Source organism: Sander lucioperca, chromosome 2 (assembly GCF_008315115.2).
Source record: "Sander lucioperca isolate FBNREF2018 chromosome 2, SLUC_FBN_1.2, whole genome shotgun sequence".
Lineage (NCBI taxonomy): Eukaryota > Metazoa > Chordata > Actinopteri > Perciformes > Percidae > Sander > Sander lucioperca.
Genome location: NC_050174.1, coordinates 15,988,217 through 16,009,573, shown reverse-complemented (window position 1 = coordinate 16,009,573; position 21,357 = coordinate 15,988,217). Strand labels below are relative to the sequence as shown.

At 40.2% G+C, this 21,357-nt stretch overlaps 2 protein-coding genes across 4 annotated transcripts in view; one reads left to right on the top strand and one right to left on the bottom strand.

Annotated features, from left to right (window-relative positions):
- Positions 1-7,285: 7,285 nt before the first annotated feature.
- On the top strand, positions 7,286-13,840 carry ccnh (cyclin H). 2 transcript variants are annotated; one of them, XM_031308785.1, is made up of 10 exons: positions 7,286-7,455; positions 7,586-7,704; positions 7,814-7,936; positions 8,044-8,117; positions 9,588-9,801; positions 10,452-10,615; positions 10,898-10,968; positions 11,089-11,194; positions 13,423-13,486; positions 13,591-13,840. In XM_031308785.1, the coding sequence occupies exons 2-10, from the start codon at positions 7,588-7,590 to the stop codon at positions 13,615-13,617; spliced, it is 960 nt and encodes a 319-aa protein (XP_031164645.1). In that variant the 5' UTR covers positions 7,286-7,455; positions 7,586-7,587; the 3' UTR covers positions 13,618-13,840. The 2 variants fall into 2 exon arrangements, with proteins under 2 accessions (XP_031164645.1, XP_031164648.1); XM_031308788.1 differs by having other exon boundaries at positions 7,286-7,463.
- rasa1a (RAS p21 protein activator (GTPase activating protein) 1a) overlaps positions 11,490-21,357 on the bottom strand; it is a 38,236-nt gene continuing 28,368 nt past the window's right edge. For both annotated transcript variants that reach the window (XM_035994123.1, XM_035994125.1), the window contains 15 exons: positions 21,199-21,286; positions 20,726-20,806; positions 19,207-19,364; positions 18,956-19,032; positions 18,652-18,824; positions 18,390-18,549; positions 17,947-18,089; positions 16,652-16,767; positions 16,413-16,499; positions 15,703-15,770; positions 15,523-15,611; positions 15,286-15,363; positions 15,035-15,169; positions 14,859-14,938; positions 11,490-13,039 (listed from right to left, as the gene is read on the bottom strand). In XM_035994123.1, the coding sequence (XP_035850016.1) occupies positions 12,991-13,039; positions 14,859-14,938; positions 15,035-15,169; positions 15,286-15,363; positions 15,523-15,611; positions 15,703-15,770; positions 16,413-16,499; positions 16,652-16,767; positions 17,947-18,089; positions 18,390-18,549; positions 18,652-18,824; positions 18,956-19,032; positions 19,207-19,364; positions 20,726-20,806; positions 21,199-21,286 (1,582 nt within the window). In that variant the 3' untranslated portion in view covers positions 11,490-12,990. The remainder of the gene's footprint in view (positions 13,040-14,858; positions 14,939-15,034; positions 15,170-15,285; positions 15,364-15,522; positions 15,612-15,702; positions 15,771-16,412; positions 16,500-16,651; positions 16,768-17,946; positions 18,090-18,389; positions 18,550-18,651; positions 18,825-18,955; positions 19,033-19,206; positions 19,365-20,725; positions 20,807-21,198; positions 21,287-21,357) is intronic.

Genomic DNA, 21,357 nt, shown 5'->3' with positions numbered 1-21,357 from the left:
CCTGCTGGGCCCTATTGGGTCTCTTTCTGAAAGAAAAGGACAAGGGAAATGAATAAAGAACACAGTGTGTCCGCTCAACCAGCCTATGGGTTAATCAAGGAGCTACTTGTCATCTCCACAGAGCCTCACAGTTCTGGCCGTTAAGCTCTCCCCTTCTCTTTCCCATGCCAATTCAGACACACTGAGGAGCTGGGACAAGACGAACAACAGCGGGCCATAACACAACCATGAGCTAATGATATGCTACTCTGCAATCAATGTACGAAGGAGGAGGGGGGTGGGGAGTGCTGGGAAAAGAGAAGGACAGAGAGGAAAAACTTTATGAATCACAGAGAAACGCAATTTTAAGAGTCTGAATATACGCGGAAAAACGAATTACATGAAACCTAAAATAGATTCAAAAATATTGTACTGTGGGAAAATGTGTTTCTTTTAAAAGTTATTTTGTTTAATACAAACACTAGTTACATACAAACACCCACAGCAGGCCTACTCAAACTGTAGTGGAGGCTCCATTATGAAAACACTAATGCAACACACACACACACACACACACACACACAATATACACTTGTTTTGTTACTTGGATATTTTTCTTTGCATTTTGGTATTTTGGTAATTATTGCTCACACCTTAGCCATGCACATATGCACATTTGAGCAGGAAAACAATTCAAAGACCTCCTCTCAGAGATTTAAACCATGCACAACTTGCTAAGGTGATTTAAGTTCAGCCCTTACCAAGACCCTGGATTTCTAGAAAAAACTAAAAGGAATTAAATTACAATTTTATCAAGAAATTGCTATTTGCAAAGGTGCAGTGGGGCAACATTTGCTCAGTTTCAAAACCTTTTAAATGAGGCTCTTTCCCCATCTAGTGAAAAGAGAGGGTAATTCCCATCATCCCCACAAGTGTTTATGTGTGTGTGCTGTGCGTGTGTGTGTGTGTGTGTGTATATATGTGTTCGGTGTTTCTCTTAAATGAACATCTCAAGACTCTCAAGAGGAAGAATTAAAAGAGGAAATGAAAGTGTTAACATAATTAAAATAAAATAATAGGAGATAAAGTAAAAGGGGAAAAAAATGTATTTGTACTGTTATCATCATATTAATTATATATTTCCTCTGCTTAATTTTCCTCACACAAAGACCACAAGAGGGCATTATTTAATCAGGGCATTGTCTAAATTTATTGCAGATTACACTGAAGTTGAAAAAATACATAAAACTTAAATTCAGATAAAGACAACAGACATACATGACATAATTTGCCCCATTATTATTATTATTATTATTATTATTATTATTATTATTATTATTATTATTATTATTATTATTATTATTTGTATTTGTATTTGTATTATGTTTAAATTACCATTAAAAATTGTAACACATTTCAGAGTAACTTGAAATGCTTTTTCACACAAGCATTTGTGAATATGAATTCAGAATTATAACTGCAAAGTCTCCTTTGATGCCAAAAATGATGCCATGCCAGTCAGCCTATGAAAATAATGGCAATCATTTTCAGCAATTAAATCAATCAATTTCAATATTTTCAATCGGTGTATTCCAAAATTTTCTATTGCTATAGGCCTACATGTGATGAGATGAGATTGAGATGAGCAAAGGCTCAACATTTTGTATCAACATGTTTTCTGTTAAAAGTTCAACCTGACATTTATGACAATACCAGGATAAAACGCATGCAATTTGTGGTGCACAGAGGGTGCTTTGGAATTATGCATGTACTTTAAACGTCAGATTTGTCAGAGACAATGTAGACTGGTGACTAATGGCTGATCCACCTGACAAGGCTTTTTGTTGAAGTCCACAGGAAGTCTACAGGAGGCCTTCAGTGCTCTGAAAAAGGGATTGATGCACTTATAAGAATGCTCTTTAACAAAAGGGAAGACGGCAATTAGGAAAACAAAAGAGAGGAGGGTGCCAGTGATTATAGTAGGAGCACTTCAACAGCCAAAACCCAGCTTTCACACTGTCAATTTGAGAAGCAATGAAGAGCGTCAGAAAATATACCTTCTGGTGATTCCTATTTTTGAAATATGTTTATATGAAATCTCTGTGGTTAGTTACAGAAAATACAAATAGAAATATTATTCATTTAAAAAATGGATTTGTATCATCATTGTGCAAAAATGTATGCTATTTGTATAAAAGAAACATGAGAAAGACGTATATTGGCATTTTTTCTCCTTTGGCTGTTATTATATCTGTCTGTCATTATATTTGGTTTTATTTCCAGAAATAAACGAGGCATGCAAACTGTGAATCTGTCTGAGTAGAAAATTGAAAATGCCCTCGTGTTTAATTCATATTAATTCGCGTTTAGACTCACTTGAGCTTGCTTAATTAACACAATTCTAAATGAGAAGAATACACTGTATGCACATGCCGGTTTAATTTTCTTCCCTTCAGCTTTTAGAAGCTACATTTAAAAGCTTATTTTGGCTGATTTGCAGTGTTTGAGTGCTGATGTTCACAGGCACTCACTGCAGAAGGTCAGCAATTCACCTGTAAATCGAGAAATTATCCTGCCTAATTTTTGCCGTCCTTCAGGTGCAGCCTGACAGCTTCCTTTGCATTTTAATGTAGACAACCTGATTATTAAATCTTAGAGGGCTTTTTTTTTTAGTCTGAAATAAATGGCTTGTGTTGCTGGGCAACCTGACTTGATCAAACACGGTCCCCCTCCCCCATTTTCAGGCTCATAATTCTCCATCTGTATTCAGGCATCTAGTTCTTAATTAGATTAAGATGCAAAAACCCCTGTGAGCAAATTCACACTGATGTATGTATCTCATACACCCGCTTTAGTGATGTACACACACATTTAAAAATGTAGCTATCAGGGAAAGTGGACATTTTTGGGGAGGTATCTAATTTTTAATGTAATTGCTGCATGTTTGTAAAGAAGAATGTATCTATTTTAAATGTAGCATTTAAACCAAAATGTTAAATTTATTGAGACATTAGAGATTACAATTGTGAACGTTTATCTTATCTCAGAAATTAAATATATTAAATTAAATATATATATATATATATATATATATATATATATATATATATATATATATGTATGATAAATGAATGTAATATTTTTTTAAAGAAAAAAAAGCCTCACAATTACACAATATACAGCCCACATAGTAGACACATCCATACTCAAATACACACATACACTCCAGCTCTTTGGCAAGAAAAAGAGAACAGTGCCAACAGACTCTTACATTACTCTGCAGCACACTATACATGCATCCATTTCACCCAAATGGCCCAGCTATTTGGAAAGGTGAGGACATTGCACGTTGATATAAAGGGTCATTTGGAGGACTTGCTGGAGCTTCGTGAAGGATTGGACTTTCAACAGAATGGCTGCACTTTAACATCACTCCATCTGCCCTTCTCTGCATTTCACTCAAAGCTACGGTGCTCAGAATGATATGTGTTTTTCACTCCCCTGTGATTTAAATTCTGACAGCCATTCACAAATGAACACCGAAGTTACTTTGTTTTCTAAATAAAACATTTCAATCTAAACTCACTGAGGGAACAAACCTGAAACACTTTTGCACTGCTTGTCTTCAAGGTAAAGTTAAATGCATCATTAAATTACACTCAATTCTCAGTGGTCCTACTGTGGAGGAAGAAGTTGTATGCATATAGCAAACCAAGGACAGTTGGATTTGCCATAAAGAGCATGCCATTTTTGCTCTCCCTGGAGCCATGGCTTTGATGAATCCTGAAATGAGTTGAAATGTCACAAATCCCTACCAATATGCTAGAAATGAAAATTGGCCTTGGGGTTTTAAGGTTCCCATTAAGGGCATGCTTAACACAGTCTGTTAAGTGTGGTTGGATTGCATAAAAAATACAACATCATTACGTGTCTCTGTGCACTCAAGCAAAATGTCCCTAAAATTCCTCGATGCTGAGGAAGTCTCTCTGAGGAAGTGCAATAAAGCTCAGGATCAGGCCTCCACAGGACTGAAGCCAGAGAAAAGCCAAGGGGCAGCTGGGTCCGAATTAAACCTGGCAATATTTGAGCAAAACAGGAGAAATTATGATGTCAAACTGGCACCAAAAAAAAAAAAAGCTAGGTAAATCCTGTATTTCCCTGCAGAATGTTTGTGATATGAAGAAAAAAAAATGAAATCACGTTCAAACTGGAGTGCAGAAGCACTGATGTCTGAACACTAACATGTAAAACTCGCTTTTTATCACAATCTTCCTTTATATAATACCACAGTACATCTGGCTACTTTTATGTCAAATTATATATGATACCATCTGCAATGTCTTGTTTTATTAGAAATAATAAACTCTTCCTCTACATCAGGATCTGCTTTCAGGCTGGTAATGCCTGTCTTGCTCTGAATACACTGATTTGATACAACCATCCTCCTTCCTCTCTACCCCTCATCGCTCAGGTAGCTGTGTTTTCAGGAAACAGGAAAATGACTCTCCTCGCTGCTTAGTATTCACGTCACGTAAAGTGGGTCTGTGTTCCTCATTTAGTTCTGTACTGTACAGCTGGGGAGCTGTCCGGCATGCGGCGGCAGTATGCAAATGATTCTGGATTTGAATGGAGATGGAGGTAGACACAAAGCTCAATTAGAGACAGAGAGGGAGAGAGAGATGGTGGGGGAGCTTTGAGTGTCTGGAGGGGAGGGGGACAGGGAGGGAGAGAGGGGGGGAAAAAACATTGGCTGCTTAATGCCAACCTGAGGAAACCAATGTACGGACACATTCAAACACAAAGGCACACACACGGATGTGAATGCACTTAAATAGCCAGGCAGATTTGTACATTCTTCAGACAGGCAGCGGATCTCTGTCGGGCTCAGACAGCTCAGCTCTGTCATGTGTTTCGGTCACACCAATCACACTGAGAATATCCCACATTGTCCATATCACACACGTCATCAAAACAAAAAGGTATCAGGCAAGCACAGGTGCACCTCCTCTTTTGTTTAAAGCCCATGCGGCAAAAAGTAGGTATAAAGGGGATGGTGGCCATTTTGTTCTTGGGTGTTAGCCGATGCCCAGTAGCAGTACATATCACCTGACCCAGCGCCTGCATGACTGTCCTTGGAAGAGTCTCTGACATCAGCACTGCCACTCCTGGTTGCCACGGCAACTGCAGCGCAATGGGGGGGTAGGGCGTTGGTGCTGGATAGAGGGCAGAATAATTAATATGCACATATAGGGAGTTTGAATCAGGATTTAATTGTATTTGTTGGTGTGTGAAGCTGAAATGGATTGAACGCTACAGCAAAAACGGGGAGCATCAGAGAACGGGAAAAAGAGATTAAGCAAGCTCACTGGTCAGATAAATCATTTGCATCGTTGTCAAGGTTATTTTAAAATTATTTCCTTTCATACAAGAAAGTAACTTCAGAGATGAGACGGTGGGGAAGTGGGCTACTGGGTGGGGATTATCTTCCTCTTCCTCCACAACATTATCATCATCATGAATAGTTTACAAAGCCAAGGTGATGCTTTGCACAGCATAAATCCGTCAGTCAACGGCTGACTTTGTGTCCATGAATTGCAATAATTTCAGCATGCCTGGAAAGGTTTTCATAGGCAGCTGAGAAATAACAGACAGGAGTGCAGACTAGACTCTGGGTGGATGAGACTAACTTGATCAGGGAGGCTCAAAGATCATTCAGCTGATCTGGCGATGCCACCAAATCACCCAAGTCTGATTTTCCATTAAACACTGCCTGTCAGATTATATAGGCACAACCTTTTGTCACAGACATACACACTCACGCCTGACCTAACATGTTGTCTCTCTCTTCCAAACCATCTCTCACACACACTCATAGCAATACACACAGAGAGTTTTACTCGCTGCCTCAGTTTCAATAGCATCCAAGCATTTCTTCTGTAAATAAATAGACTGCAAGCTGCATTGATTACTGCCAAAACTGTGAGTAGAAAATTCAACATCAATGTAACAAAATACATATGTTTTAAGATATTCTAACACAAGATAAAAAAGACAAAAATGTGTCATCTACACCACCACACTGCAGAATTATGCGAAATAGCAGAAGGAAAAGTGTTTGGTTATACTGACAAAACAGACGTATATGCACAAAGTCACTCACGCACACACGCAAGCATACACACAGTACACGTTGCAATGGTCTCATCAATAATGCATCGGCACTTCATGTTTATGCAATTGACAGGGCAAGACCGAGCGATGGATACTGTAGATGTAAACCTGGCGCACACTGAACGTAGGCTGTAGCGTTTTACATCCTATCACAGACAGAGCTCAGACATTTAAGTTCAAATCTTTTCCGCCTGTAGAGAAAGAGATTAAGATAATAAAACAGTCCTCAGCACATACCTGTTAAAGCATTATTTCTTTGATTCTGGTTTATGCAGGCTTGAAGGGCTTCATGATAACACCGCACTAAGGAAATAAAACTGTAGCTGTGGTGATATGCAAATTAATGGCTCCCGCTGAATGCAAGGGCATTTATTATTCATAAATTACTCATGTTTATGCAAATTACGGTATAAGGAAACACAGGTGGGGGTTGAGTGGCTCCACCTAAACATACTGTGATTCAATTTCTGTTAGGCTATGCTCTTCATCTAAAATGATCCAAATCCAGGAATTTGACCAACATGGTCATGAAGCAACTATTCTGAAGTTTCAACCAGGTAGTGAGTGAGGAAGTGGAGGGAACTGTGCAAATCAAAGCAGGCTTCCTGATAACTGATTGGCTATTGTATGGACAAATAGTCTTACACACCATGTAAGGATAGGGCCTTGTGGATAAAACTCATTTATCCATCTATTTCATTTTATTTTTCAAGAGCAGGTTGGTTGTCTAACGCTTCTCAAGATGTGGGACACCCAGATGTGGTCCTTTGCATAAGTGGTATATTTTTTTGTCAAAATGCAAAGTTAAATTTTTTTTAATCAAAATGCTTTGGTAAAAAAAAATAGATAGCCTAGCCGAAGCTAAATTTATTATTAAGTAGGAATTTGTAACGTATAGATTACAATAGTGTTGGAGCCAGAAACCTTTGCATTTTTTTAAATGACTGTAATCCCAAGCCTACTTAAATTAGTGTGTGTGTGTGTGTGTGTGTGTGTGTGTGTGTGTGTGTGTGTGTGTGTGTGTGTGTGTGTGTGTGTGTGTGTGTGTGTGTGTGTGTGTGAGTGAGTGAGAGAGAGAAGCCTACTGATAAACACATTCCTTGTGCGTACTGTATCCAAATTTACGGTACTAGCGCGTCATCAAAACGGGACAACGTTGACGCAAGAGAGTGGCGACGCGCATCAATTTTATTATTGCTGGTGTACGTTTTCGTATTTTGTTGATTTTAAGTTTCACGAGGAATTATAGAGGCGGTTTGGTACACAGCTGCCTACTCCTTCATTACACCATTGTCGTCGTCAACGGTATCCGGGTTTGTTGGACTAGCGTATATTTAGACACACATAAAGTGAATTAATGCTAGTGCAAAGTTGTTACACTGTGAGCAACAACTCTAAGCGTTACTGTCACTGTTGTTGTTTCCTCGCCCTGCAGCCATGTTCCACAACAGTTCACAGGGAAAATACTGGATCTTTAAAAGTGACAACGAAGTTGAGCAGAAGCGATACAAGGCCAACCAGAAATTCCGTAACAAGATACTAGAAAGTGGGAAGGTAAGTAAAGTTAGTAACGTTACGTTACACAAAATCAACATCAAGCAAGAACAAAAGTCCAATGTGTGACCGTTTCCTTCACCTCCTCCCGCCTCTTTGTCTGAATCAGCCTGGGCTGAGTGAGTCCAAGTTCTTGGAGCGTCATGAGGAAGACGTTTTATTCCGACACTATGAGAAGAGGATGCTGGACTTCTGCAATGCTTTCAAGCCTGCAATGCCCAAGTCTGTTGTGGTATGTGTGTGCTTTCTTTACATCTGTATGAGAACAATATATTTATATAATAATAATATATATTACTGCCGGAAGATATCTGACCTGTGTGTGTCTTTCCTGTGCAGGGAACAGCTATCATGTACTTCAGAAGATTCTACCTGAACAACTCCATTATGGAGTACCACCCTAGGATTATCATGTGAGTACACATATGTTTGAGGGGGAATCAAATAAGCAAGCATTTCCAAATTTGACCCGTTTTCAAAGAAGTTTCTATATCAGAAATGTGGGTTTCTTTCAACCAAATTGTCAAAAAGAAATAACGTGGATGGTTCCGTACAACGCTCTTCACAAGTATTTAATATATATTATAAATTAAAATGATCAGCTCACTACTTTCATTGAATTTGGGTGTTTTAGTCAATTTTGTAGCATTTGAGGAAAAAAAAAAAAAAAAGATAAAAGAACGTCAGAAAAAGCACCGAAAAAATCGACAAAAACATCAGAAAAAAGTGACAAAATCATCAAAACATCGGGAAAAGTGTCAAAAAAGATAACCAAAACAATGAAAAAAGTTTACATTTTTACACAGAAAATAGGGATGCAAGATATATCGACTCAATATCGTTATTGCAATATTATATCGAAAGTGTCGCAATAAGTATGCAATATTTTTTTTTATTTTGTGGAGCGCTGCGTCCCGTCCGTTGGCTGTGTGGCTTAGTTGTGTTTGATTTAGAGCCCACTTGAAAAGCTATAATGATAATGTTTCATTGGCCAGTTACCGTAGCACTTGCACATGTTAGTGCACGTCAGCACACGGGTCCACTATGTCACAAACCCTATGGAGCGTACCATGTGACGTGTGTGCATATTTCAACAGAGTGACAGTGTAAGTGAAGAAATAGAGACAACAAAATGGAACGAATCAGAGAAGCAAAAGAAAAGTTGTGTCCTGTTCTCTATTTATTTATTTTATACTGTACAACCAGTAAAACATGTCCTGTTCTGTAGACATGGTCCTTATTTATTTATTCATGTTGTACCAGTCCAATATGAGTTGAAATAAACCTTGTGTTGTAAGAAAACTTGTTTAATTTGTTAAGAATCTATTTTGATGTGTTTTCCCGTAACTTTTGTAATTTTACATTTGTTTAAAAATATCAAAATTAATATCGATATCGCAATATCACATTTTGTCAATATCGTTCAACCCTAACAGAAAAGCAAAGGTGCACGGTCGACGGGAAGACAACACAAGGGTAAAAAGAACAATTAGTCCTAGCTCTAGATAATAGTGGTAGGATCCAATTATTGAATCAACACATGAATTAATAAATGAACTCCAGTTGTGTGTTCCAAAATGCTAGAAGCAATATTATTTGGAGCAGATACATAATATTATCAACATATCTCTGCTTTGTGTTATTAGCCGTAGTTTTAAAAAGGTGTGTACATGTGGCGGGCCAGTTCCCAATATGTTGTCAGATCCTCTCAGCTGTAGCCTGGTTTCTGGACATCTAAATGGGCCGCCCACATCTGCAATTTGATTCGAAACACAATGGCAGTGGCATCTAATTAACTGGCAACTAGGGCTGAGGGGAAAAAAAGTACTGATCTACTGTATGTGGTCTATGCAACCTATTTCAAACTCCCCTTCCTGTTTCAGGCTGACATGTGCATACCTGTCCTGTAAAGTGGATGAGTTCAACGTGTCCAGCACCCAGTTTGTGGGCAACCTTGTGCAGGAGACCCCGGCAGGGCAGGAAAGGGTTCTGGAGCAGATCCTGGAGTATGAGCTGCTGCTGATCCAACAACTCAATTTTCACCTGGTGGTGCACAACCCCTACAGACCGATGGAGGGCCTGCTCATCGACCTCAAGGTAGGGGGATTACTGGAGAGCTTCAAATATTACTCATGTACTCATAAAATATCATAACTAGCTAACCAAATAGTAGGGGTGGGGGGGGAAAAAATCGTATGTATCGAGATTTCTTTTTTTGCGACCATTTTTTAAATTGATTCTTTTCCCTTGAATCAGTATTTTTTATTTATTTTTTTAACAAGGATTTACCTTCATATTTTCTGTTTTATACGGTACCTCCGACGGCGACTACATCATATCCGTTTCCAGCAAAACGGAGCGAATGCAGAAAATGCAGAAAATCCATGTTATGTACTTCTTTACAAATGAAATAAATGTCAGACTGACTGACATGTCATGTGCATTCTTTCTAGAAAACTAGTTTTCTAGAAATGTCTCATGATATATTGTCTCTAGAAGTGCGTTATTCAACTTTTGTTTTTGTTAAAGAAGGAAAAGGTAATCCCAATACTATAGAATTGCACTACTTCTAGAATCACGATGAATGAAAATCGCAATACAAATCGAATCGGCACCCATTTATCGTGAAGGAATCGAATCGGGACAAAAGCACATCATCCCATCCCTACTAAATAGTTGACATTTTTTGTCCTGTCTCAATGAACTGTCCTTTTTTTATTTTTATTTTTATACATTTCATCTCTCAGACAAGATACCCCACACTGGAGAACCCTGAGTCACTGAGGAAGAGTGCTGATGACTTTCTGACACAGGCAACCATGACAGACGCAGGACTGCTGTTCCCCCCCTCTCAGATCGCTCTAACAGCTATACTGAACAGCGCCTCGAGAGCCGGTCTCAGCATGGAGAGGTGGGTCTCTATAGACGTGCTCAGGTTAAAACAAGGAACATTGCTAAGTGTGAATTTTGATAAGTGGATTTTGATTTAGTGATGATAAACTGCATGACATTTCCTTAAATAATCAGCTGACCATCATTAACTCATTTGTTTGTATTGCCATTAAAGGGAAACGTGCAACCAGAATAAAAAAAAAAAAACAACTAAAACCTTCAACTGAAATGTCACTCAAGAAGAATTGTTAAATGTGCAAATCAACACTGATGCTTTTGTTGGGTTGTTTCACCTGCCTAGCTACCTGACTGAATGTTTGGGACTGAAAGAGGACAAAGAGACTCTGTCAAAGATGTATGACTCAATGAGACGTAAGTAAAGTGCACCTCCAGTGTGACACCACGAGATGGTGATATTGAGCCAATGTTGTAACGATGCAAAGGACGAGTCTTAGCTGACATTTTAAGTACATGTGTTCTCTGTTCATCCAGGGATGAAAACCCTCTTAAAGAAGTATGAACTTCCCAAACCAGAGGAGGTGAATGCTTGCAAAAAGAAGTTGGAGAGGATTCATGCTGAATTTGCCAGTTCAAACAAGTAAGGAGATTAAGTCCGATACCACAATATGTTGTCACACTACACACTACCATTATAAAAGTCAGAATTTGTGACTTTACTGTGAAGAAAATGAAATGTCTTATCTAGTCCTTATATTGAGACAGAACTAGTTTAGTGTAATTTTGAGCACATTTTTAGTTTCAGCAGTTAATGTTACAATACCAAATGTTCTGAAACGTCGTGCATTGGTGCTGGTGTGTGTGTGTATGCTTTTTGTAATCGCCAGTGTAATTTCTATCGCCCACGCCCCCAAGTAAGCGACTCAAGTTTTCCGTTGTCATACATAGTAACAGTTTTATTTTTAGCCAGGTTGTCGTATCTAAGATGCAAAAGGTTCAGTATAAGGTAGAAAAATAAAAAGGAACACATCATCAGTTGTATGAAATACAGAAAGCAAGTACAACAGCACGCCACATTCCTCCCTACATCACCCATACCATGTAGCACAGCTGATATTGGTATCGCTGATGAGGAGACGTTTAGGCTCATTCGACATCATTTGTCTGTCGCCAGCGGCCTGTTAACACTTGGTGAGGTCGGTGAGGTCCGTGGTATCTTTAAGTGCAACTACAGTAAACAGTTTGGTAAACTCTTGAGCTATGACAGGCACAGATTCAGACTCTGCAGCTGCTTGAATCATCAGGAGGCACACGAGGCCGACCCCTTATGACTTTGAAGTTGATAAATCTGTGCGTGGCATGACTTCTCAGGATGAATCTATATGAAAATAGTCGGTGCAGAGGTGTACTGAAACGCCACCTGTGATGGCAGGACAGCAAGAGAGACTGCAAATGCATGAAAGCTTTTGTTCACACCCCCAAGGCTCATGGGGGGGGGGAGGGGGGGGGGGGATGTTGGTTAGAGCAGCATATATGTAGGCCCACACACTACTGTATAGCAGGATCCATTCAGGGTTAACACATGCACAGTACAGGTTACAGAGATCTCCTACAAACTCTTAGACTATCTTCCAGCTCTGTTCAGCTAGATCATACACAAACACCTTTTACTTCTATGCAAGCCTAAGTATATAATATCAACAAACAAAGCATTATATAAAAATGTAACAAGTGGTTCCAGTGCTGCGTGGTAGTTTATACACAAAGACGGTGGAAGTCATTAGTGGTGTAAAGGAAGAGCTTGTAATAAAACCAGGTGAAGTGGCCGCGCGGATGGTGTGTAGAAAGCGGAGTTAAGGCTTGTGTCATCTTGGAGAGAGGTGCTGTGTTTAAAGTTCCCTGATGACGGCAGAAAAACGCTACTTCATGACTTTGGATTGCCTCCCCTGTAATCCTCGCAAGTGTTTGTCCAAGGAAAGGAGTGGCTGATCAGGGTGCCACATTTGTCTGGTTGTCGTGTCAATCACCAATCGTAACCAGTCAAACTGAGGGAGTGGCAGGCATACCAGGATAAAAGGTCAGACGTGTCTGCGGTAGACTGTATCTCAGGTCCATCTTCATAGAAATCATCTCTTCAAGGTCTTATGCGACAAGGCTTCTTATCAAATTTTTATCAGTTCACACTGTCTGTGTCTGAAATATTTTGGGGCTTTGGAAGGACAGTTTTCAGACATGCAGCATGTGGTTTCCCATGGAGAACAGCCATATTGTGTTTGAACTGTCAGGAATCTAGGCCACATGCTTATAAATACAAACTGACTCAAGTCTTCGGTCGGGCACCTCATGGGATGAGGCCTCACTTTGGCTGGCTGGCTGTGCAGTCTGACTACCACACTGATTCTCGGGTAAGGGTGGGGGGAGGGGGATCTGTAAAACTCACATTACCTGGATGGCAGCAGCCAGTGACATGATGGTGCACTCTGTCCTGTAAGATAAAGTGGACATGTTTGTAAAAGGCACATGCTTGGAGAATCACTTAACTTAAAATGCTATGTCAGTATATACTGTATATATTCACACATGGCGTGAACTGGTCTAAATGAAGTTGCCTAACGACTGAAAATGAAAAGACATGGGGAAACTACAACTACTATTGGTGATCATGAAGGTGTAGTATAAAACTAGATGCCACATTATCTATATACTACGATGAGTGTTAAATGGACTTGAAGGGGTTGAACAGAATGAACAATGTTCACCAACAGTTACGGCTTGCAAAGATAAGTTCTGATTTGGAGTTATTCTAAACTTGCCGTTTTGTTACGCGTTGACTTAACTGCTCTTAGTAAAATTACTTTTGTATTGCAGCAAACGAAAGCGAGGATATGAAGAAGACGGTCATGTAGCAAAAGAACCACGTTTAACAGAAGAGGTGAGACAGTATTTTGCATTACAGGCTGACATTATGACAGACTTCGTTAAGCTACATCATTCTTGTAAAATCCTTCTGAAATTAACTTTTCTTTGTCATTGCAGGAATGGACTGATGAAGACCTGGCATGAGCATTTACCCCAAAATGGTTTTGGATTTAAAGTTAATATACTAGTTAATTTCAATATTAAACTGTCATGGTTGGATGACCAAGCCATTATGTAAAGCACAGTGGAGTGTCATAGACAGTTATATAGTTGCATATGTGTACATGTTGTATTTACTTTCTACGGGATATTGTAGAAACTTGAGTTTGCTTTTGTCCTGCAGTAAGAATAAATATATTTTTCTACATTTTGTCTTACTGTTTCTGCAGTTAATAAATGTAACAAAGCCACATGAACTGTGTGCATACATTTCTCCACCTTTGTCAGGGGTCAATGAATGACTCAATCTACTTTACAAAAACTTTAATAAGTGCATGCATGTCTGATACAGTCCGTACTATTGAAATTTTTTTACTGCTGTAAACAATTGCATTTTACTTGGTTTCTCTGATTATGTGTCTTGTCTGGCATTGAGAAGTTTCAAAAAAGACTTAACCAAATAATCAAAAAATAGCTGATACAATCGGAGGAAAAAAAAAAAAATGCAGCTCATCTCACTTATATACTCATGATTCCAGCAAGAGAATTTATTCTTAATATAAAATAACCATACTTTTCTGAAAGACTTTGTTCCAATCTAGAAAACAAAGAAAAAAAAAAAAATAGACAGAAATGCTAGTTTTAGCACTTTGCGGATATTGTCACAACCTTAAAATAAGTCAGTCAATTACAGTATAAAAAGCATTATCGCTCATAATCCAGTTACAAGAAAAGGTCACTGAGAGAACTAGCTTTTTCTGGTCAGTTTCCTCATATTGAATAGGAGGGGGAAAGGGGGGGGGGGGGAAATACACTTTGGCAACCTGTGCTATCAAAACACATAGTGAGTACAAAGAAACTCTTGAAATCTTAATATTTGGCCCTCATGATGAAGGGAATGAAATGTACCCAAGTCAGAATTTGTGAACACAGTTTATAAGGGGAAAATATGTTTCCTGTGCATACAGCTGTCAGTCACTGGTGCAAGTTGTTTTTGTATTTGTGTTTTAAGTACTGTGTTGGTTGTACTCAGCAGCGGTTGTTGCATAGCTCTCTGGTGGTGAACGGGACAAGATGGTGGGTGGGTGGGGATGGGCGGGACTGTTGGAGGAAGACGTGATGAAGGGGGTTGCCATGGTGATGAGGGTAGAGCATGCTAGGTCTCCTCTGCGCTGCACTCCGGTGGAGGATGGGAAGATGGGAGGAGAGGAGGAGTGCAGTACTACCTGTTGCTGTTGGACATGGCATACTGAGCCTGCTTCTGCTGGAGCAGTTCTGTGATGGCCAGCAGCTTTTTCAACACATGCTGCAGAGAGGAAACAGGAATTAGATAAATCCTCAGAAACAGGGCGGCATACATTGTCCTGTGCGTGCACAGCAGTGCATCTCATCGGTCTCTGACCTGCTGTGCTCCCCTCTCGTTGCTCAGCGTCCGGAGCTCGTCTGAGTGTGTGGCACAGACCTCATGCAGCGCAGCCAGGTCCCGGGACAGGTCCGTCCTAAAGTGCTCTGTGGCTTCAGGGAGGTCAGGGACATTCTACAAACACAGTGGACATTTTGCTAAGCTTGTGAAGTTTAGTCGGCAGTCAGGGTCGGCAAGGAAGAATAGGAGACTTCTGAGGATTTGATCGGAAGGCAAAGAATGTTACTCACCCCCAACTCATCCAGAAACATGATCATCCTGTGTTTGTTGTTTTTGATGAAAGGGTTCACACCCTCCATATAGGGCTCCTGTTTGAGGATAGAACAACCCTTTGTAGAATGAGTCTATCATAACTTACAGCAGACGTAACAAATACCATTGCAAATGACTCCACTGATGTATAGCCACTGTCAAAACCAATATTTCTACTCAACTGCATGCTATTGTTTCAAGTACATGATCCTCACCTTAGCACCGAATTCAACCAGGTTGGCCAGGTTCTGGACAGACTTAGCCACCAGTGTGAGGGTCCTGCCTGCTGCTGAAGATGGAGGGTCTGCAAGAAGAGAGGGTAGTATAAAACACACATTATAACATTGTCACATGGCAAATAGGGGGATTTTGTGTGTTTTTCAACTGATGCTTACCAGCAATGATGTTAAACAATCTGGGGTTGAGGATGGCAGGACAGATGAGTCTTAGAAAGACGAAGCCACTGGAAGAAGAATAGATGAATTAAGTTGGACTGAATAAGAACTAACCATGCCTGGATTATCCATAAGGGCACTTGGGCCAGTGCCCAGGGGCACCAACCATTCACAACCAGTGGGGCACCACATGACACAAGCTTTAACAATGTTTTCCTAAATTGTTTAATTATTAACAATAATCAAAAGTGGCCAGTTTAACCCCCCGAAAAATTTTATCAATGTTATAAAAATGATAAGTGGTTGGCTTTCTTGATTCATTGTAATTGGCAAGCAAAGAAAAACATTTTTTACACAAACCCCCCCACCTCTGGGTGAGACTTGGTTGCGCACAACCCTTCTCCGTGTTTTCCAAGCACACAGCACGACGGTGCGCTTTGTGAGTTTATTCAGTATGCAGAGAAGTGTAAAAGACCGGTCCACAGTCTGCGCTTCTTTTCCTAGAACTCGTATTTCTTTCAGAGGACTTTGAAGTATAGTGCCCAGGGGCACCACATTGTCTTAATACGGGCCTGGAACTAACGCTACATAACATGCTAAAATTAAAGTTGTAATTCTAATGGGCAGTTAACACAGACAAAAAGGTATGTTGACAGCTTTTCAACTCTCAAAAGAAGTGTGTCCGACATTGAGTATTTGTGTTTCTTTACCTTACAACTCTGGTTCGCATGGTGGTGTTGGTGGGCCATTTCTGCTGCACAGACTTCTGCAGACAGCCATAGATGAACCTCAATGTCCTGGATGGGTCATCATCACAGAGAGACAATGACATATTATTTGGGTTTATTAGACCTTTGGCTTTGTATTTCTGCATGAACAGCCAGTTTTGAGTGATCTACCCAGAACACAGAACACCACCGTGTGTGAGTATATGTGGGTTTGTTCTTACGGCGGTAGGATCTCAGCAGCCATGAAGATCTTCTCCACCAGCTCAGACAGGATGTTGAGGAGATGAGCAAGGTTCAGGTTCACATCCTCATTCTTTTCCAGTTTGGAAGGGTTTAGCTTAAAAGCGAAGATAGAGAGACAGAAGCATTTCATTCAAATTCACAATACATGATTGTGAACCATGAACTAAAAGAATTAATTCATCCCATTCTACAGTAAAAGGAACATTATACGTTGCATGTAATGTTGATACATTGTGTGCGTTGGGTAGATGTGGATCAGCCACTGGTAAATGTATTTGAGTTTTTCTTATTTATAACACGAGAAGTAAAGAAAAACACAAAAGCTTATGCACTGACTAAAAATGCATATCAATGGGTGCATGAGCTCTCTAAAGGCGCTGACACCAACACGATTATCGGCCATCGGTCAGTCTGGCGAGGTCGGTGACTCGAGTCCGTTCGGTGTGTTCCGTGCCGACGTTCATTTTGGCCGATTTGACTTGTTGAACTAGTCGGACTCAATGACCAATCTGATTGGTGGAGTGCTAGCCCTTGACTAGCGAATCAGTGCACGAGAAAACCGGAGCTGACAACGCCAGTATCTTCTTATTACTAGCCATCGTATTTTCTTCCGTTCAGCGAGTAATGACAACAACGATCCTTCTTGACTACTATCAACACTCTCTGATGAAAACAATGACTGATGACAGCGTGCTCTGCGTTTACTAGGTCTAGAGAGAAGTTCCGTCATTTCCGGTTTTCATTTTTTGGGCGACAATACAGATTAGCGCCGTCTGCTGTTACGGAGACGTATTATGTCTCGCGCACGCGCAGAACTTCCCCTCAGTCGGCGTCGCTCTGGTGTGTTCCGGGGCACTTTTTTGACCTCGGGGAGCCGACTGATCAGTTCGACTGCCTTTTCTGCCGACAGTCGGCCGTCGGGTTGGTGTGTCAGAGCCTTATGAACTGCAGAGTGTTTTAAAAAATATAGATTTTGACTAAGGCTCACAGAGCAGCCTCGACCTCAGCCTGGTTGATGCTGTGTCACTGTATGTTCTTCGGCCAGGCTTGCAGAGCAACTGCACTGATATAGACCTACTCTATCTGTAAAGTGTCTCGAGATAACTCTTGTTATGATTTGATACTATAAATAAATAAAATTGAATTGAAATTGAATATGATATATAGATGCCATGTGCTTTTTAACCGTGTACCACAGATACATGCAGGAGAAAATAGGTTAGAGACTTGTATTGCTGCGTGTAAGAGAGAAAAACCCTGTGTAGGTCTTTACCTCGCAGGACTGTTTGCTCTCCATGATCCTGAGGATGGTGTCTTTGAGAGCATGGTGGACAAACGGTGTGGCTGTGGCCTTCATGTACTGCTCCATCAGCGTGCTGGCCAGTGTGGTCGCTCTGAACAATGTTGTGGCTTCGTCTGGTAGCAGTGCACAAGCAGAGAAGGTTATGCAAGTGTACGCGTACATGGTTGTACATGTTTCTGGCTGAAGCGTCTCCACGAACAACCAAAACATTAAAGCTGAACCCTGTAAAACACTGCAGACTGAGGTGTTGCGATGAAAAAGGATTGAAGGTTTTAGCACCAATTCACATTACATTTCATTCAACATTAATATACTGTGGGTTCCTTGGGTAAAATGTATGCAGATCCATTATTTATTATCCATATTGCTTGTTTTTACATCACGTTTTTTGTTATTATTGCTTGCTTCCTCACCCTCCATGTTAATCTCTCTGTCATTGAGTGTCCTGAGTAGAGGGGCTTCAGCCTTCTCGTGCCTGAAGATCCGCAGAAGAAGGCTTGCCAATAAGGTGCGGTCCTGACCACACACATGGGCCAGACCGTAGATGACGTGGAACTCTTTCTGCAAGATCATCTGCAGACGACACACGACAATGATATCATTGTCATTTTAAGTGAATAACAGCAGACAGTTAATGAACATTGCAATCAAAAAACGCTTTACGGCCGATCAGACCTCTTTGAACTCGCTGTACTCCTCTTCGGGCATGATCTTCTCCATGGAGTAGCGGGCACGTACACGTAAAGAGCCCGGCTCGATGCCCTTCAGAGGCACGTGGGAGCTGAGAGGGAACCACTCATCAATCATCTGGCCCTTCTGCAGACGATTCAGCTGGCAACGCATGAACACTGAGAGGGAGAGAGATTGAGGCATGAAAAGGTGGGAGAGATGTCAGTTGTGAAATGAAACAAAAGGAGATAAGGTGAATGTAGAGACCCACAGAGATTACATTTGTTTTAAAATGTGCAAATGTACTTACAGATGTCACTTTCTTTGCTCTTTTTTGTTTTGTTGCTCAGGCTGATTTCAAATCGGTTGATTTCACTGGACAAGTCACTGAAACAACAGATAAATATATTCTATAATTCTGTAAACCAGTAGGAAAAAATGTTAGCAATTCAAAGAAAATGGGTTGCTGGAAATGTGAGTTGGATAACATAGAGAGGGAGAAAGAGCAGTGAAGAATCCAAAGGAGGAAAATATTCACATTCAAATATGTGACAGACTCACTCAAAGATAAACTCCTCTGTGAAGACAGGGTTCTGCCCCTCCCTAGGGTGTGTTTTAGCCACCTGGACACTGTTCAGGTAGATGTTACAGTAGGGGTTGGTGAAATATTTCACTGGCAGCTTGTGGGCCTCCTCCACATACAGCACCAGGCTGCTCACCTGAGAGAAAAAAAAGGATTAAGCATGCAAAACGTACGCAGCAGATAACATACATACATATGGATGGGTTGTAATCATTGCTGAGCATATTCAATAATATTCTAAACTAAAAATGTACATAATAAATCGAAAACAGTTAATGAACACAAAAGAAGATTTTGAGAATGTGAAATCTTAAGGAGGACAGCAAGAGACTGTTTTCAATCTGCACTTGCTTTCTTTTACAGCATGTCCAGCCATTACCACCCACTCCTGATGATCCACCCCACCTCTACACAATCTGATCTTTCCTGTTCACAATCTGTCTGTCTTGTCTCACAGAGAAAATAAAACATGCATAGCCCTTACAGATTTTTTTGCCTAAGAATTGCTAATAGTTACTCATTTGTTAAATAAGCCAGCTATAGATGAAATGAACCTTATTGTCTTTAAAAGTAAAACAAACATTTTGACATGCCATTTGGGAGTGTGAATTTGTTTACCCATTTTGGGAAAAAGTACTAGAATACAAAGGCAAGTGGTTAGGTTCGACGGTACCTTTATCACCAAGATTATGTCTATTTGGGGACCAAACAGAAATGCCAAATATTTCAAAGTATGACTTCACAGTGATAAAGGTTGGGGTGGTCACGACTGGCCGAATTATTCTCAGATTCTGGAAAAGTAGATGGAATTTATGTTTGAAACAGTATCATATGAACACATGTTAGCTAGGGTCAATAATGATGATGGGAATTTTAAGAGGACATGGGACAGTGTTTTTGCTTATAGCCCCTCTGAGACAAGGTAATGCCTTGGTCGTACAGTTCTAACTGGTAGATGTTTATTTTGGAATTTCTAAATATGTTCATGTATCATAGGCCTTTGTACATCTGGTAACCAAATGTAAGGATGCTGTCGGTTTACTGTATGTATACGTAAGTAAATAAAAACTTTAATGACAAAAAAAAGAAGTAAAAAACATATTTAAGGGATCGCTAGGCATGAAGCCTTCAAAAAATTGAGTTGAGCCAAGTTGTGTGGGAAAGGTGTAATTATGCAGTAAAAGGATTGACTTGTCTTACAACGGCAGTACAATTAACTTGCTCAATGTGTGACAAGCCAGCCATGATAAGCCAGGTATTTTTAATAAATGCATTTAGCCACTTCAGACCTTTCAAACTATTTAAAGGCTTTCAATCATGTGGCCTCCCTATCACAGTTATGCTCAACTTTGATTAATTATGAACTTCAAATGTTACAATTACTAATTGCTGGTGGTCTTACGCCTGAGCGATAAAAACATTTTTACTGGCTTGCTGGATGTGATCCATCTACTGCTTTACTTTGTCTACATGAACACACGCTGATGGAATACGTACCTGTCTAAGCCTTTTGTTGGAGGTTGGCTGAGTGGTTTTCCTTAAGTTACTGCAGAAAGTTTGAAGGCATTTCATCCAATCCTGCAAATACAGACACTGTCAAAACACTTGTAAAACATGGTTGTCATGGGCTCTGTCTCCTTAAGAACTCACAACACTGTAAACTGTTCACACCGTTTGTACTTATTTGTTTTATGAAGAAAGAAATGACTGGCTCCTCGTCATATACAAAGGTCCTGATAACCACTGTAACTAATTATCCAATAGTCCTCTGTGTCTGATAACAACCAGTTTGGGCTGGAAATGTATTTCTTTTTTTAAACAACAGGAGCAGTTCACAGTGTTGCATCTTCAAGACAGAACACATACAGTAGTTAGTTTTTTGGAGCGTCTTGACAAAATAGATGTGCATGTGCTTCTACCGTTTGATGAGACAGTTATCAGTGACAGGGCGGTGCTGAACCTCTTATTACCTGTGCCTGCTCTGGAGCCTCCCCCGCAAAGTAGAATATGTACTGTTCCTCACTAAAGTGCTGGACCACAATCTGGAAACAGTGTGGCCTGAAAAAGTAAAATAGAAAAGAAGATGTCGAATTACTTTGTACTGTGTGATACATCATTTTAAAGAAATT